Source organism: Photinus pyralis, unplaced genomic scaffold (genome assembly GCF_008802855.1).
Source record: "Photinus pyralis isolate 1611_PpyrPB1 unplaced genomic scaffold, Ppyr1.3 Ppyr1.4_LG3b, whole genome shotgun sequence".
NCBI lineage: Eukaryota > Metazoa > Arthropoda > Insecta > Coleoptera > Lampyridae > Photinus > Photinus pyralis.
Window position 1 is genome coordinate 12,802,443 of NW_022170510.1, and position 15,127 is coordinate 12,817,569.

At 37.9% G+C, this 15,127-nt stretch overlaps 2 protein-coding genes across 3 annotated transcripts in view; one reads left to right on the forward strand and one right to left on the reverse strand.

Moving 5' to 3' along the window:
- Positions 1 to 364: 364 nt before the first annotated feature.
- On the reverse strand, positions 365 to 1,933 carry LOC116167340 (serine--tRNA ligase, mitochondrial-like). The gene is made up of 3 exons (XM_031482680.1): positions 1,257 to 1,933; positions 1,024 to 1,211; positions 365 to 979 (listed from the first exon to the last, which is right to left on the reverse strand). Exons 1-3 carry the CDS (start codon positions 1,863 to 1,865, stop codon positions 496 to 498), a joined length of 1,281 nt encoding a protein of 426 aa, XP_031338540.1. The 5' UTR covers positions 1,866 to 1,933; the 3' UTR covers positions 365 to 495.
- Positions 1,934 to 4,471: 2,538 nt separating this feature from the next.
- The window catches only part of LOC116166624 (DNA-dependent protein kinase catalytic subunit-like), a 42,375-nt gene continuing 31,719 nt past the window's right edge, over positions 4,472 to 15,127 (forward strand). The window contains exons 1-5 of one of the 2 annotated variants that reach the window (XM_031481623.1): positions 4,472 to 4,715; positions 4,768 to 5,130; positions 7,138 to 7,425; positions 7,474 to 9,339; positions 9,387 to 9,589. In XM_031481623.1, the coding sequence (XP_031337483.1) occupies positions 4,580 to 4,715; positions 4,768 to 5,130; positions 7,138 to 7,425; positions 7,474 to 9,339; positions 9,387 to 9,589 (2,856 nt within the window). In that variant the 5' untranslated portion in view covers positions 4,472 to 4,579. Of the gene's footprint in view, positions 4,716 to 4,767; positions 5,131 to 5,191; positions 5,286 to 7,137; positions 7,426 to 7,473; positions 9,340 to 9,386; positions 9,590 to 15,127 lie in introns of those variants that run through there. The other variant, XM_031481624.1, reaches the window with a different exon arrangement.

Genomic DNA, 15,127 nt, shown 5'->3' on the forward strand with positions numbered 1-15,127 from the left:
ATAATTACGTCAGTTTAATTTTAAATTCTGCAAGGCAGGTGTAGCAATGATATGAAAGTATAGAAGGCCATAGAGCAATTTTGCTTGTAAATTAGTACATATTTGCCTAGCCCATCGTAATCACTACTTTTTCATTGCCTAATGGCACTGAGTTTTTGTTATAAAATTACGACAAATTTGCTTGGGGCCCCTCTACACTTTTGTAGCAAATTATTTAAGTTACGAGTAACAATTTAATTTATAGCAACATGTGACATGTACTATGTATAAATGTGAAACTGATCAAATTTGCAAGGACTACAATATTTATTACTTTGTAACGTAATTGTGATATAATCACACGGCCTTCGAAACTAACTTTTAGTTTTGTTAAACTCAGTTGTAGTCCCACCAAGGACTCTTTGGTTGCTTACTAATACTTATATGTTAATTAGCATCATATAAAATTAAGTTTCTCATTCACCTCTCGTAATTATAAATAAGAAAATAAATTATTTATTTCTTATACTTTATTAATTTTAAATCTGGAATCGCCGTTTGTTTACCTATAACAGTCCTATTATTCATATATTTTCGTAACACTTCCGGTATACTAATAACACCCTTATCAGTCTGAAAAGTCTCTATAATTGCGATTAGCATCCTCGGTATGGCACAAGCAGTACCGTTTAAAGTATGCACGTAACCGACACAATCTCCATCACTATACTTGATGTTTAAACGTCTCGATTGATAATCGGTGCAGTTACTACAACTAGATACTTCACCATACATATTTCGGCCAGGTAACCACGCTTCAACGTCGTACTTTCGATAAGCGGGTGCCCCCAACTCATTCGGCGGCATGTCTAAGGTGCGCAAATGAAGGCCCAACGAGGCGAAATTCCCTTCCTCTATTAATCGAAACTCCTCCAAAATGCCGTTGGAGTCCTCGGGCTTCGAGATCGCAAACATTTCCACCTTGGTGAATTGATGAACCCTAAACAACCGGTTAGCTTCTTTCTAGCACAAGGGGCACGTTACCTATAGATTCCTCGTTCCTCCGCCACGCTGGATGCTTCGGCTCGATAACATCGGCTAACGGCCGCCAGCTTCACGGGTAAACGACCGGCAGGTATCACCTCGTTGGCGTACATTGCCGCCAAAGCCATCTCCGACGTACCGGACAAACACAAATCAGGCCCGAACATTTCCGAGTCCAAACTGTAAACCTACAAATTACAGAGTAGTGTTCAAAATTACGCGATCCGTCCAACCTGCGTTCGATCTCCGTGCGTATTCAACCCACACGCTTCGATAATATCGCGATGCAAAATATCCGGAACCGACACCAGCTCAAAGTTCTCATCCAATAAATGCGACACAGTATAACTGATAAGCGCCTTCTCCAGTTCCGCCATGTCGCCGAGTAAATAATAACTTCGACTACCCGCCACATTGCCCAGCTGATCTGTTCGAACGAAGTTTAGACGTTTACATATTTCGTAAAACTCTCTCGGCTTAAAATCGAAGGTTTTCTTTTCCCCAGTGGTGCTGACTGTTATTGGTTCGTTGAGATGCGCGACCGATGGGTGAGTACGGTTTGGAATTTTCAGTAATTCGTCATAAAATTGTCTGCGAACTTTTTCGTAATTGTGGTCAACGGATGTGAGATTGCTTAGGTTTTCTTTAAGTTTTAAAACGAGACTTATATCGCCAACGCCTTTTCGGGCTTTTATGTTGCTATTAATTTCATCTAAATGTTCTAAATTGCACAGGTACTTCAAATCTAGTTCTGGGCACTCCGGTACGTGCCAAAGTAGTTGTGATCCTGTGGTAATTAGTCTTCTTGATATATGAGGGAGTATGGGTAGAACTTTTAACATTGTGAGCAAATAATTAACTTTAATCCGAAAAACCCACAAAAAATGTTAGGTTAGGTTTACATTTAAAAGTTTGGTTATGTCAGATGAGCTGTGCTACATTGCCAGATCTAAAAAGTTATCGCATAAGATGAAAATTAGATATACAGAGTGGGCAAAATTAATAAATTCATACGTTGATAAGAATGTCCCTAATAAAGGGTATCACAAAGAAAACGTTACGAGACATTATTATTTTTTATATCAGTGTAATTGTAAGTATAACCACATATTTTCGTATTGTTCTACAGAATTCTCTTATTTCCTCCTAATTTCTTTCCGATAGTCGCATATTATTTACACTTCAGGCCATTCTATAATTTTATTGAAGAGAATCAACCGTTCCCCATTCCATTCGGGACATCTTAACAGAGTCTGCTCGCGAGTGTCCTCCTTGCAATTGCAATACCAGCATCAGTGTTTTCGTTCGTATTCCATCCTGTGTAAGAATGAGAAAAAGAAACGTATCCGGACAGTACCTGCGAGAGGTAGAAGTCTATACCATTTCTTTTCCTTTCGTCCGATTCCTTGATCTGTGGAATCATACGACGTATGTGGAGTGTTTCAGCGCTTGTTGACCTGCACCCGCTCACGATCTGAAGACATAGGTACTTTCCTTGCTGCCCAATAAGCAAAATGCCATGCCACCATTATGTACGTTTTATTATTGGATTCATCGAAACTAACACTCTTCACCGGAAGAGGATGCTGATGATTCTTCATTCTTCCACGCTTGTAACTCTTGACTAAAATGCTCCAACTTTGCATCCCTTAGTTTCCGGATAATACATTCGTCACATATTTTATAGCTTAAGTAACTATCGCATATTGCTTCACCTAACTCATACTTTTTGGCAATAGCTTAGGCACTCCTCTGGGCTATATTCACCTTTTCCATATATCGCCTCGTGCTCTGCATCAAATATTAATGCCGAAAAATGCTGCTTCAGGCGTCTCACTGCCGTCATAAAATCGACAGCTTTGGTCCATGATTCTGCAGCATAAGCCATCCACGACATTTTTAATACATGTATACCTTGTAACGAACACACAGAAGCTTATACCGGGTGATTCACTAGAAGTGAGGACAATTTGAATTTCCCGCAAATCAAATAAATTATGAAGTTGGTACTAACTGATGATCATTTATTTAATTGCAGTGGTGTATCATCATGCTTTCAGTAAATCGTTTACTTATTTATAATCTTCAAATACTGCTTCTGTTTTACCACAAATTATAAACTAACACTAGACACAGTCACGTTTCTTACATATTTTAGTGCATCAACTCCAAAAATTGTCCAAAATGGAAAAAGTAATAAACCGCAAATGGCACACAACAATTAACGGCGACACTGGTTTCTTAAATGACAGTCATGACAGAAAAAAATGCCTAACGAAATTCAAACCGTCAATCTAATAATGCAAAAAATACTACAACCTTACGCTCGAAATTCAAATGATCATCACTTCTAATGAATCACCCGGTATAAGTATCCATCCTCCCACCACATCATTAACGTCTTATTTATAATCGAACCTAGTACAGAATGACCTTGAAGACAGCTATCACCGCTCAGAACCTCTTTAGTTTCGACAAGAACCCCTACTTGGCAAACCGTTTGACCTTGATTCATGTTTGACCTTCAGTGACATTGATTCAGCAGAGTTTCAAACCCACGTCTACGTTTGACCTTCCAGTGACATTGATTTAGCAGAGTTTCAAACCCACGTCTGCGTTTGACCTTCCAGTGACATTGATTTAGCAGAGTTTCAAACCCACGTCTACGTTTGACCTCCCAGTGACATTGATTTAGCAGAGTTTCAAACCCACGTCTACGTTTGGCCTTCCAGTGACATTGATTTAGCGGAGTTTCAAACCCACGTCTACGTTTGACCTTCCAGTGACATTGATTTAGCAGAGTTTCAAACCCACGTCTACGTTTGACTTTCCAGTGACATTGATTTTGAACCGGCCATACTATGCTACTTGTGACGTTAACTTCCCTCTTGAAACAAATCGGAATGTTTCATCCAATTAGGTACCTGAGTATGGCAATGCGATAAAGCAATCAACGCTCCGCTACAGGATGCTATCTTCAGTCACGTAGGCAGACTTTACGCGGAATTATCTTATCTGAAGTACAGCATGCATTTTCTACTCTTCAAATCCTTTTCTAATTCAAAGGATGACCTATTCGCCAAAAATTTAACAAAAGTGCCAAAATAGTTACTTATTTATTCGGAAATTTCATGTAAAGGTCTAAGCCATGTGTCTGTCACGGGGACTAAAACTTCGAACCGGAATATCGCGAAAATGGAGTGTCGGAAAATGATTCTCTCAAAGGAAAATGGGAGGCCTGCACGAGATGTCAATGGAATCAAAATTACAAACTCGAATATCACGAAAACGTTCTGGAAGAGAGCACTCTAAAAGGAAAATTGAAAATATCATAATGATCTCAAGACTAATATTAGTATCGTTTGATACTGTACATAATTGAAGAAGTGGCAACGTTGTAAAACCTAACCTACACAATTTTGATTTTGAATAAAAAAACATAACCTTAAAATCGTTTTGTAGTTCTGTTTGTAAAAATTGTGCTTTTCGTTTGTGATTTTCATAGTGTTTTGTGTTAATGAACTTATTCAAGTTTACAGTAAATTAATTACCAAAGATGGAGGAAGATCTGTTTTCCTTTGGCAACAGTTTAAACTCTTTCATTGAGAAAAACCAACCCAATGAAGCAGAAAAATTCCTATCTCAGATTAATCGAACATTTACACTCACTGAGCTACCAGCTTTAACCATCGGTATGTACCTCAGTCTCCGCCAATAGAATTTCGTAACACTACCCTTTTCCAGATACGTACTTTTTGAACATATTCAATAAGACGACCGGCCTTTTGAATTTTGTAAAACGTGTTTTACATAAACCCGAGTACAAAAAGGTGAAGATAGTCTGTTTCGAATTTTTAAATACGCTTGTCCGTAATTTTCCCGTTAAAATTGGGGGACACTTATTGGACATTATAGAAACTTGCGCTCCTGTGGTTCGATCGTCTTGTTCGGTCAGTGAAAAGGAGAAGTCATTGGAGCTGATCACCTTAATTATCGATAAAGGTGTCTTTCCTTCAGATTGTGAGGATGTGGAAAGAGAAATAGCAGTTTTATATAAAGACACGTTGTTTAAATGTCTTTATAGCAGATTTGATAAAAGTTCATCAGGTAGGTACATAAGTTACTGCGTCCTGATTTGCACAATTTACTTAAAATGTTCCCAAGTCAGCAGGTACCTTTAGACTTACCGTACAACAATGTACTAACGAATCCAAGAACTCCTACAGAAGAAGGTGTACGACATTATAGCAAAGGATATTCAGGTAGTTGCTAGTAATTTATTTTTTAGGCAACATTTGTCTGTTAAAAAAAATATTTCATAACCATTTGATGCACATGATTTGCAAAATTTCATATCTGATGGTTGTGTGTATGGAATACGTCCCCCAGTATAGAGTGCTCTTAGCAAAGGACAATTTGATGATTCATTCTCTTTGGTCTCTGGAAATAAGTAAACCAATTTTTCCATACGGTCATTCTATACCCCTCAGACCCCCCCTGTATTACGTTGTCATAGTTTTTGGGAAAGAACAGATGAATGCAAGATCGACCTCTCCCATGTTTTGCTGTGTCGATAGTAATTTTGCCAAATTTATTAACTAGATCTTGCGGCAGGAAAAAATCGATTAATAAATATGATCTCGTTAAGTTAAAAATTTATCGACAGATACGTATCTGGTTCATTAGTAGAGCATCTAATCTAGCACTAAGATTCGTAAGTACGTAAACGGACATCTGACAGAAATTTTCATAACGCTTTTGGATGACCTTGAAATATAGTGGGGCTGCAAAAATCTGGTCATTGACCTTGCATGACCTTAGGAATGTAGTTTGCCACCACAAAAATAGGAATCATTGATTTTGGATGATCTTGAAAATGTAATTTAACTCCATAATGGGTTCATTGAACTTGGGTAGCCTCGGAAATTTAATTTGGCACCACAAATTTGAGTAATTCGCCTTGGATGACCTTGAAGATGTAATTTAAAGTCATAAAGAATGTGTTCTTTGCCTTTGGATGACCTTGAAAATATAATTTGACCACAGAAATGGAGGCATTGACCTTAGAAATGTAATTTGACACCCCAAAACATTATATACTATAACCAAAGCTTTCCCTTTCCAAGGCCATCGCCTTGGATGACCTTGAAGATGTAATTTAAAGTCATAAAGAATGTGTTCTTTGCCTTTGGATGACCTTGAAAATATAATTTGACCACAAAATGGAGGCATTGACCTTAGAAATGTAATTTGACACCCCAAAACATTAAATACTATAACCAAAGCTTTCCCTTTCCAAGGCCATCGCAACATGACACGTGACCTTCACCTTCTTCCACTTTAGAACAAAGCGGCGATCGACTTAGTACTGGTCTAGGTTCGGCGTTGTATACCTACTAATGTAAATTTTATTAATTTGAGGAAGTAACAACCTCTAATGGTCCAAAGAATTAATTAACAGATTTTTAATTAACACCTGATTTAATTTCGTGTACCAAATAGAAAAACTTAACTTGAAAACTATTATTTAGGTTGTAATTTGGGCTCGTTTATTCACAAAACCGACCATTTCCAGATAAACAAATTTATTCGGCACAAAATAATCTGAAAGAAAAACCGACATTCATGGCCAGAATTACGCATACCACGCAACAAGCGATTGATAGAACAATTAAAGAATCTCTGATCATTACTGCGATTTTCAAGTTTTTCAGATGTAAAATTTGGTTCTTTGGTGATGGAAAAACTTCCTTTAACGGCAGTACGCCAAACACCTAAACAAACGGCTACGATTTAATGTCCACCATAAAAAAAGCCACGATTAACGTTCGTCTCTTCTATTCAAAGTAATTCACTTCCTTAACAAGTTAGTGCGTCTTGGTATAAATTAAACACCTGTGTTTGCTTATTTGGAAAAAACACCTGCGATAACACGTGCCTATCTTGAAACTAATTAGCTTACGCAAGGACTCTTATCGCAAACGACCGGAGATGACACTTTAAAAAAATTAATACGTAAAATCTTTACAATTACCAAAACAATTATTTAAACAAAATCAAATATCATTAATTCTGCTTTCAAGTCGCGGTTCTCATAATTTGTTTTTCTTTTAGTTCAAGAAGAGCTTTTGATAGTAATTGGAGCAGTAACAAAAAAATTTCCATCAGCCATTTCGAACGCAAACGAATTAGGAAATACCCTAGTAAATCTCCTGAATAGAGAGCTGCAAACTACAAACAAATCAATGCCGATTATACACGGTTGCGTTGCTGCGCTATCGAACTTTTTGGAAAATTTCGGGTTCAACAGTCAGAATAGTGATGCGGTTTTTCTCAAGATCTACAGCTGTCTTAAGATGTTAGCGGATCCCGGTGGCGCACACAGAAAAATAGCATTTAGAGGTTTGTCCCCCGGGTCTGAAGTAGTCGATGATAATCTTTGAGTTTTAGAATCTTCGTCACTTTTGGCTAAGCACGTGGTACTGTTCTCTCAGTACGTTTATCCGGAAGCGAAGTTCTGGCACACGTCATTCTTGAATTGGTTCAATCTTGGAGCCGAAGACAAGAAGTCCGCGTATAATGTTTTGGAGTCGTTTCTCCAGGAAATCGCGAACGTGCTCAGTGCTCGGGAAGACCAGGAGCTGTTTCAATATTTTCTTACCTACTTTAACAAGGTTATCTTCGAAGGTACCGTGGATAACTACCAAATGCAGTTGGCAATCCGCGGATTGGGCCTGTTTGCCTGTTGTTTTCGCTTGCATATTTCTGCAGTGGAAATCAACCACATCTTCGTTACCATTTCACAAATATTGGAGAATACCTACATATTAACCGAGGATTTGAGTCCTGATCAAATTGCGTACTTGCCACATTACGTGCAAACCTTATCCTTTATCATTACCAATTTGCCCGAATTGAACAACAGTCACATTGTCAGTCTTCAACTAATATCAGTCGTGCTAATTAAAGTGTTCCCACAGTTATCGACTTTGCAGCATTACTTAGTCGTGGACGCCTTCATCGTTATGTTCCACCAACTGTTGCAATGCGAAAAAAATGTTCTCGAATCGTTTCTTGAAGAAATCATCTATCAGGGCGTGATATGGACTTGCTCACATCAGATTTTTTCGGACGCGGAACAGTTGAAGGATACCAATCGTGAAGCAATCACTTATAAGAATTACCTTCCATTTTGGAACGGTATGCTCGGGGTTATGAATTTGACCAGGTACGAAAAATACGCGATTGATTTAACGAAGCGGAAACATCTCCTCAAAAAACTAACCAACGCACTCGTGAAGACGCTCTTTGTGCTTATCAATAAATTAAACCTCAAAACTAAACTAAAAAACCCCGATAATCCAGTCACCGATCCAGAATCGGCATTCGAAGCCCTGCAAACTAGTGACTTTGTCGTTTTCGTTAACGTTGTGGATTTTTATCAAGATATCCTACGCAACGTGAGCCCCGAGATTTTTAAGGGTTGGATTAGTCAGTGTGTTAATCAGATTATTTATAAGTCACTCCAGTATCCTCTCGTGAGCGGCTTCTACAAGCTACTAACTTCGTGTTTACAAATTTGTGACAAACTCAACTACTTTAATGAGACCCAGTTGGAAATGGAGGATGTGAGGATGAGCTACAATTCCATTCTGCAATTCGTCGAAGATATGCTTTGGAAAATGAAACAGTATAAGGGAGACTTACAAATTGCTTGCCTGAATGTACTTCTCACTACTCCCATTGGTATAGTAAAGGAAATACTTCCCAGAGCAGTTCCCGCGTTTGTCGTCTTGTTTTCGGTCGGCCGTAGTTACTTGCACATTGCAGGCTTGGGGGTCGATGTCTTACTGAGGTGGTATAAGAGCTTACCTGCGATCGAAATCGAGCCCTTTTTGGCGGAGGTTTTGCCTTGTTTAGATTCTTATTTAAAAAGTAGGTCTTTGGGAGGAGGCTTAGAATCTAACTTGGTAGTAAAGCACCGGAAAACAAAGAAGGCGCTTAGCAAAAGGAAGGTCTTGGTACAAACAGAATTGGAACTATTTAAACTACAAACGAAAATTATTACTTTAATCGGGCAACTTAATACCAATTTATGCATGGCGTTTATTAACCCGAAGGATAACCCTAAACCAGTCGTATGGAACAAAGCTCCCTCTTTGAAAGTACACCTTCCTTACAATAACAAGTTAACGCTGTACTTCGATAAATTCGTACCGAGAATCGTCGAGCTGTCCCTATATTCGAGTGACCGTAAGATGCGTTTAGCGGCATGCGAGTTATTACACGCCGTTGTCCTGATTTTGTTAGGATCAAGTAAGTGAATTGCTTGTGGTAACGCAGCTAATTGTCTCACTTTTAAGGTCATCCGATGGATGACAAGAAGAAGAAGGACGTCGATTATTTAGTAAGAAGTGTTGCGGAGCCTGTGTTAAAACTAGGTTGTGACTCGGACGAAGTAGTTGCGCAGCTGTTTTCCTCGCTAGCTGTTCAAATGATGCACTATTACTCGCATCCTCGTCAAATGAATATGTCGCATACTGAAATAATTATTGAAACTTTAACGGTAAGTATGTTGAACGTTTGACTATTTTTTAAATAAATGAAATTGTGTTTAATAATAAATTAAATATCAGTCGTTATGGATCGTAGATCTAAGTAAACAATCCACAAATCGCCATTTCTCCGAATGCTCAAATGGTGCATGCTGTAAGCAATGGCAAACGATCACTAAGCCACCCACAACACAGCTTTCCAGCTAGCTCAAAACAAATAAAGTCGATCGACAAAAGCCTCATTACAACACATATGTAACACATTTCCTTCTCTTGTCCCATCTTCGATTTCATTTACTAATTGTTTAGTTAACAGACGCAAAAATGAGATCCCACAAGCCAGCAGAGCCATTTTAGAAAAATGAAGTACGAAATACATCAGAATTATAGGCTGATTATAGGCCCTTTTTGGACACTTTAACAAATTTTCAGGCGGCATCCTTTAAACAAAAAAAAACTATTATTTTGCTGGCTAAAGAAGAAGCTAGCTGATCACATGTGCGATACGCTATGCGCATGCGCAAAATTTTTGCCTTGTAATTAATATCGATCCATTAACAGTGACTGTATAAAGACAGTGTGGTCATATGCTCTATATCCGCCATGTTTTTCCCATATTCTTCATTAAGCTGATCGGTTTAATTGAATTGGTAGATCTTGGCATCTTTCTATGGTTACAATATTATTGCCACAACTGTTTGTGACTTGATCTTCCAAGTTAATTTCCGCCAACCCGATTTATTTGGTTAAAATATGGCGGATATCCCACATACCAATAGAAAAACAACACCAAAGTATGACCAAACTGCCTCTATACAGTAGGTCACTGTAGATCCATTATAAGTCACTAAATATAGAAAGTACCGCAATCCATTGGGCCCGTGTGTTAGAGAGAGAACGCCTGTTTTTTGCTCAAAAATTGCGGAAGTTACCAGATTCTAGTAACTTTAATGTTAGGGATTGTTCCACCTGTTTGGAGACATCTGTCAAGTAGGTATTTGAAATTTGAATTTTCTTTTACTAATAAATCAAATATATAGCAAGTTGTTGTGTTTCAGGTTTTAAAAAAAGTATGTTAAAAGTGTCTTGAGTTGTCTATGCATCTTCTCTTGTATTATAGGAGAAGAAAAGTTTACACGATATTCCTGAATTGAAAAGAAGTACAGAAAAAAATTAAAATTATTCATCTCTTTATATTATTAGCGAACCTCGAGATCGTTTATAATTTTGTATTGCTGCCTGCCTGTGCGTCTGTCTGTCTGTCAGGGTGTACGATAACTTTGTGTAGAAACGTCCGATCGCTTTAAAAATTGATATACACATGTTTTTCAGGATATAACAAAGTTCACAATTGTTTTTCGGCTACGTAGAACAACGGGCCAAATAGTTACAGACCAAAAACTGCGCAAACCTCCAAAAAGGGTTTCTAACTCTTGTTACAAAGAACATATGAATGTCCGGTTTTCTGTGTTAGTAAATATTCCTTAAACTTCAGGCAACTATGCAAATGCAAACAAATACTGCACATGCGCATAACAACTTTTGTATTTGCGCAATTCTAATTTTTTTTTGTTAATATATTTAAATGAAATTCTGTATCTAGGCACCTCCAATAAAAGTGAAACTAATGCCAAATCAAAAAATTTGTTTTGCGCATGCGCAGTCGGATTTCTTTTATTTGTTAAGGTATTTAAATGAAATGTTGTATGCAGGCACCTCAAATAAAAGTAAAACTAATGCCATTTCAAAAAATGTGTGTTACAAGCTATCAGATCAGGTGGGACAGAATCAACCCCTTAGGGCAGTGGTGCTCAAACGGTCGATCGCGACCGACCGGCCGATCTCGAGTACTTTTTGAGTCGATCTCGAGAAACATTTGCGATTTGCAGAGTAGATCTACACCTACCTTGACTTAAAGAAAATTGATTTTGCGGAAAACTAAATTCTGCCGTTTCCACTAATTAACTAATTCTATGTACAGTATTTTCATGAAATTCTGCAAATTGCGCCACGATACGCCATACCTATGTAGACAACAATCCTGCTTCACACATACTTGCATCCTCTCAGAGTCGATCGATCGGAGTCTAACAACATTCAGGTAGATCGTCAGCAGTTCAAGTGTGAGCACCCCTGCCTTAGGGTGTATTGTAAAAATGATGTATGTGTGAAGATCTCGAGGATTGTTTGGTATTCAGTTGTATCGGATTTTTGAAATATAAGTTAGAGTTTAAATAAATATATTAATTGGGCGAAAGCCCGTTGAGGGCCCAGAACAAGAGAGGGACAATAAATAGACAATAAATAAATTTTTATTTATCCACTACATCTCCGAGAGGGGCAAAATCAAACTGATCTGGATGATAGTTTTTTTTGTTTAAAGGGCGTCGCCTGAAAATTTGTTGTAGTGTCTAAAAAAAGCCTATAATTTTGTGATCTGAATTTTTCGCCTTCGAAGCAAATCTCACAAGTGGTCAGCTAGCTTCGTCTTTAGCCAGCAGAGCCATAGTTTTTTTCTTTAAAGGTTGCCGCCTGAAAATTTGTTCAAGTGTCCAAAAAGGTCCTATAATCTGCCTATAATTCTGATGTATTTCGACCTTCATTTTTCTAAAATGGCTCTGCTAGCTTGTGGGACCTGCAAAAATGCTCTTATCTAAAGCGCGCACCTGCGATAATATCTGTTTACAAAATTAATTAATTTTAGCGATAAGCGCAACGCTTATCCACGATCGGAGAAAAACATGAGATAAACTATTTAAACATTACGCAAATAATTTCGAGATATTTCTTATCTTATAACATGTTATTTCTTTACAATTAAATAAACAAATTACAATGCGGCTATAAGCAAAAATTAGACTACGTAAATTAATACCACAATATGCACACATTGGTGTTTTTTTCAAGGTGCTTCTTCTAGGACTACTCCATGATTTATTATGATTTAGTCTTATCAGACATAATTCTATTGCTTAAAAAACGGTACTACTGGTATAGGTAATGGACAATGAAAAAAAAAATTTAAAAAAATTCTTGAAAGAAAAAAAAATTGATTTTTACCACCCGCAGGTTAGTAAAGGAGGTAAGTACTTTGGAATTTTTGTTTACATGGCAAATCGTACTTAACTTGAATGAGTTTGCGATCAAAAAGATCGCCCGTTATTACCCCGCACGTACGCGGGCGACAAAGAATATAATAAATATTAACTTACTTAGAGTTTTTTTTATAATCCAAACAATTGCGACGAACTTTGGGCTCGCGCACAACGGTTGAGTGGGTGGAGGAAAGCGAGTAATCCCCCCCCCCCCTTCATAATTAGGAGAACGTAGCTCACGAAGCGGTAGAAAAACTGCCAAAATCTAACAAATCGGGCAATTCAATGTTCAAACAAAACAAAACAATACGGATGAAAAAAAAAGAATTTTCAGGCACGATCGAAATTAATACTACGGTATTTAAAACTAAGGCAATACATTACGGTGGCAAAAGCAAATTTAAAATTTTGATACAATTACAAAATGCAGAAGAAGAAACGATATAATTTATGGCACACAAAATGGCAAAATATATCCACAAAATCAAGTGCGCACCTTATAAAGAAAACCGAATTTAATGGAAGCGGAACATGGAAATATCGTCGAGCTATTCCTAGAGCTATTCACTTCGAAATTAATTCGGTTTTTAATTAATTACCCGGCCTGCAATTATCGGAAAAATATAAGATGGACATCGGACTTCTCGTTTTTTAAGTGAGATCACTTTGAACGCTATCTGCAGTTCTTTTCTACAATTAAGCGAATTCAAACTTCAATACGCATTAATCCAATTAACCACTAGGCCTGATTGTAATTTCCCGACGCAACAACTGTTGTCGCTATCTACACCCCGGCATGTCTGCAAGACTGATAACGTGTAAACAACTCCATTTGGAACTCGTTTCTATCTTGGTTTTCGCTTATTATGGAAATCTAAAATGCTTAATAATTAATTAACGGTGCTGAAATCTTAAAATATTAATTGACTCACTTCTTCCCTGACAAGAGAGCATTTGGCGTCTGACTTAGAGCTTCTGTCTGTCCGTCATTTGGAAATAAAAATTTGTTATCTCATTTAAATCCGGTCGTTGCGATAAGAAATGTGTTATCGCCGCGTAAGCTAATTAGTTTGAAGGTTTATCCGATAAGAAAACACGTGTTTAATTTCGAAGACGCAAATTCGGCGGAAACTGAGAGGAAAGAATGTTGCAAATAGCAGAGAAAGACATGAATCGCGGCTTATTTGGTGGTGGACGTTGCTTTTTGGTAGCCGCTTATTGTCTTGTGCAGTTTTACCGCATTTATTGGCAGACAGTCCGTCTTTACAGTTGTAAAGGTTTCTAGAAGTTGGCGAAAGTGAGTTTATCCCGTACTTAATTAAAAGTAAACGTTTTAAATCGAGTTAAGTGGAAGCGTGTTTTTTTCCGTTTACGACGAAGTTTAGCTAGAGTCCTGGCTAGAGTGTTGTGTTTATTAAATAGGTATCACTTATGTGTAGTCCTTCTCAGTACTCGCTAAAGTGCGACGAACTTCGGTAGTAAGTCCGCCCACAAATGGCATAAAAAAAATAGGTAAGCATTATAGTACGGTGCAATTAGTCGAAAAAACGGCTTAACCTCAACATCCAAAGTGCAAAACTGCAAATTGTTCTATACAGTCCACATACTGTTTGGTAAAAAGTTACACCATTTGAAGCGTCGGGTTTGGATGGGAGGGGGGAGGAAAGTTGGTAAATTAGGAGTTTTTATCAGTTTTTCTTAGATATTTAGAACACTGTGGGATTTAGCGCGAGAAGTGCCATGTACAAAAGTATTCTACATTATCTTGCGAACAAAAATGGTCTTGTGTATAATCTTGCTAAAGTGAATGATTCCGTAACGAGTTACGAAGGGTGGAAAAGTAGACATTTTTCGTATTTTTTCGATTTTCCGGAAAAATGAAATTATGTTTGAAGTCAAAAACACTGAAGATCTGGATTGTTTTCGTTACCAGTGATACTTGCAGGCTACTTCAAAGCATCCTATACATTCACTGTTCAAGTTGGCCCCCCTTCTCCCCACTTCAGCATCTACCAGGCAGAACATTCATTTAGAACCTACCATCAGGTGTAGCAGTAGCTGAATGAGAAGAAGAACCCGCTGAAGTGGGGATGGAAGATTGTCGAACACCTGAGAGTAATTACAACAGCACATCCTGCAGCTCCAGGTCTACCAAGGTCTACGGCCTTGTTTCTGATCAAGGTCTGCGGGACGGTCTCTGAAGCCTCGGGAAAACTTAATCAGAGTAAACGACGGCGGTCACTTCGGAAAAACTAAAACAAAATTACGCGAGACTAGCGGGAATGAAAGCAACAAAACACAAATTAGTTAGCGGTATCTACGGGAAAACAAATGCAGGAAAGCGCAACAATAAATTATAATCATTTCGTACAAACGATTTTGTTAGTACCTACTTGTGTTTAATCGACTGGTGCTTGTGTGTGGTTTAGAACTGTTTGCCTTTGGACATAGCAG

Bases quoted from the DNA above. Each gene is read 5' to 3' on its own strand.
- LOC116167340 (XM_031482680.1), bottom strand. From the start codon at position 1,865: ATGTTAAAAGTTCTACCCATACTCCCTCATATATCAAGAAGACTAATT. The intron at 1,212-1,256 runs GTTGGACGGATC...TGTAATTTGTAG, and splicing joins CGCACGGAGATCGAACGCAG to GTTTACAGTTTGGACTCGGA. The intron at 980-1,023 runs GTAACGTGCCCC...CCGGTTGTTTAG, and splicing joins GAGGAACGAGGAATCTATAG to GGTTCATCAATTCACCAAGG.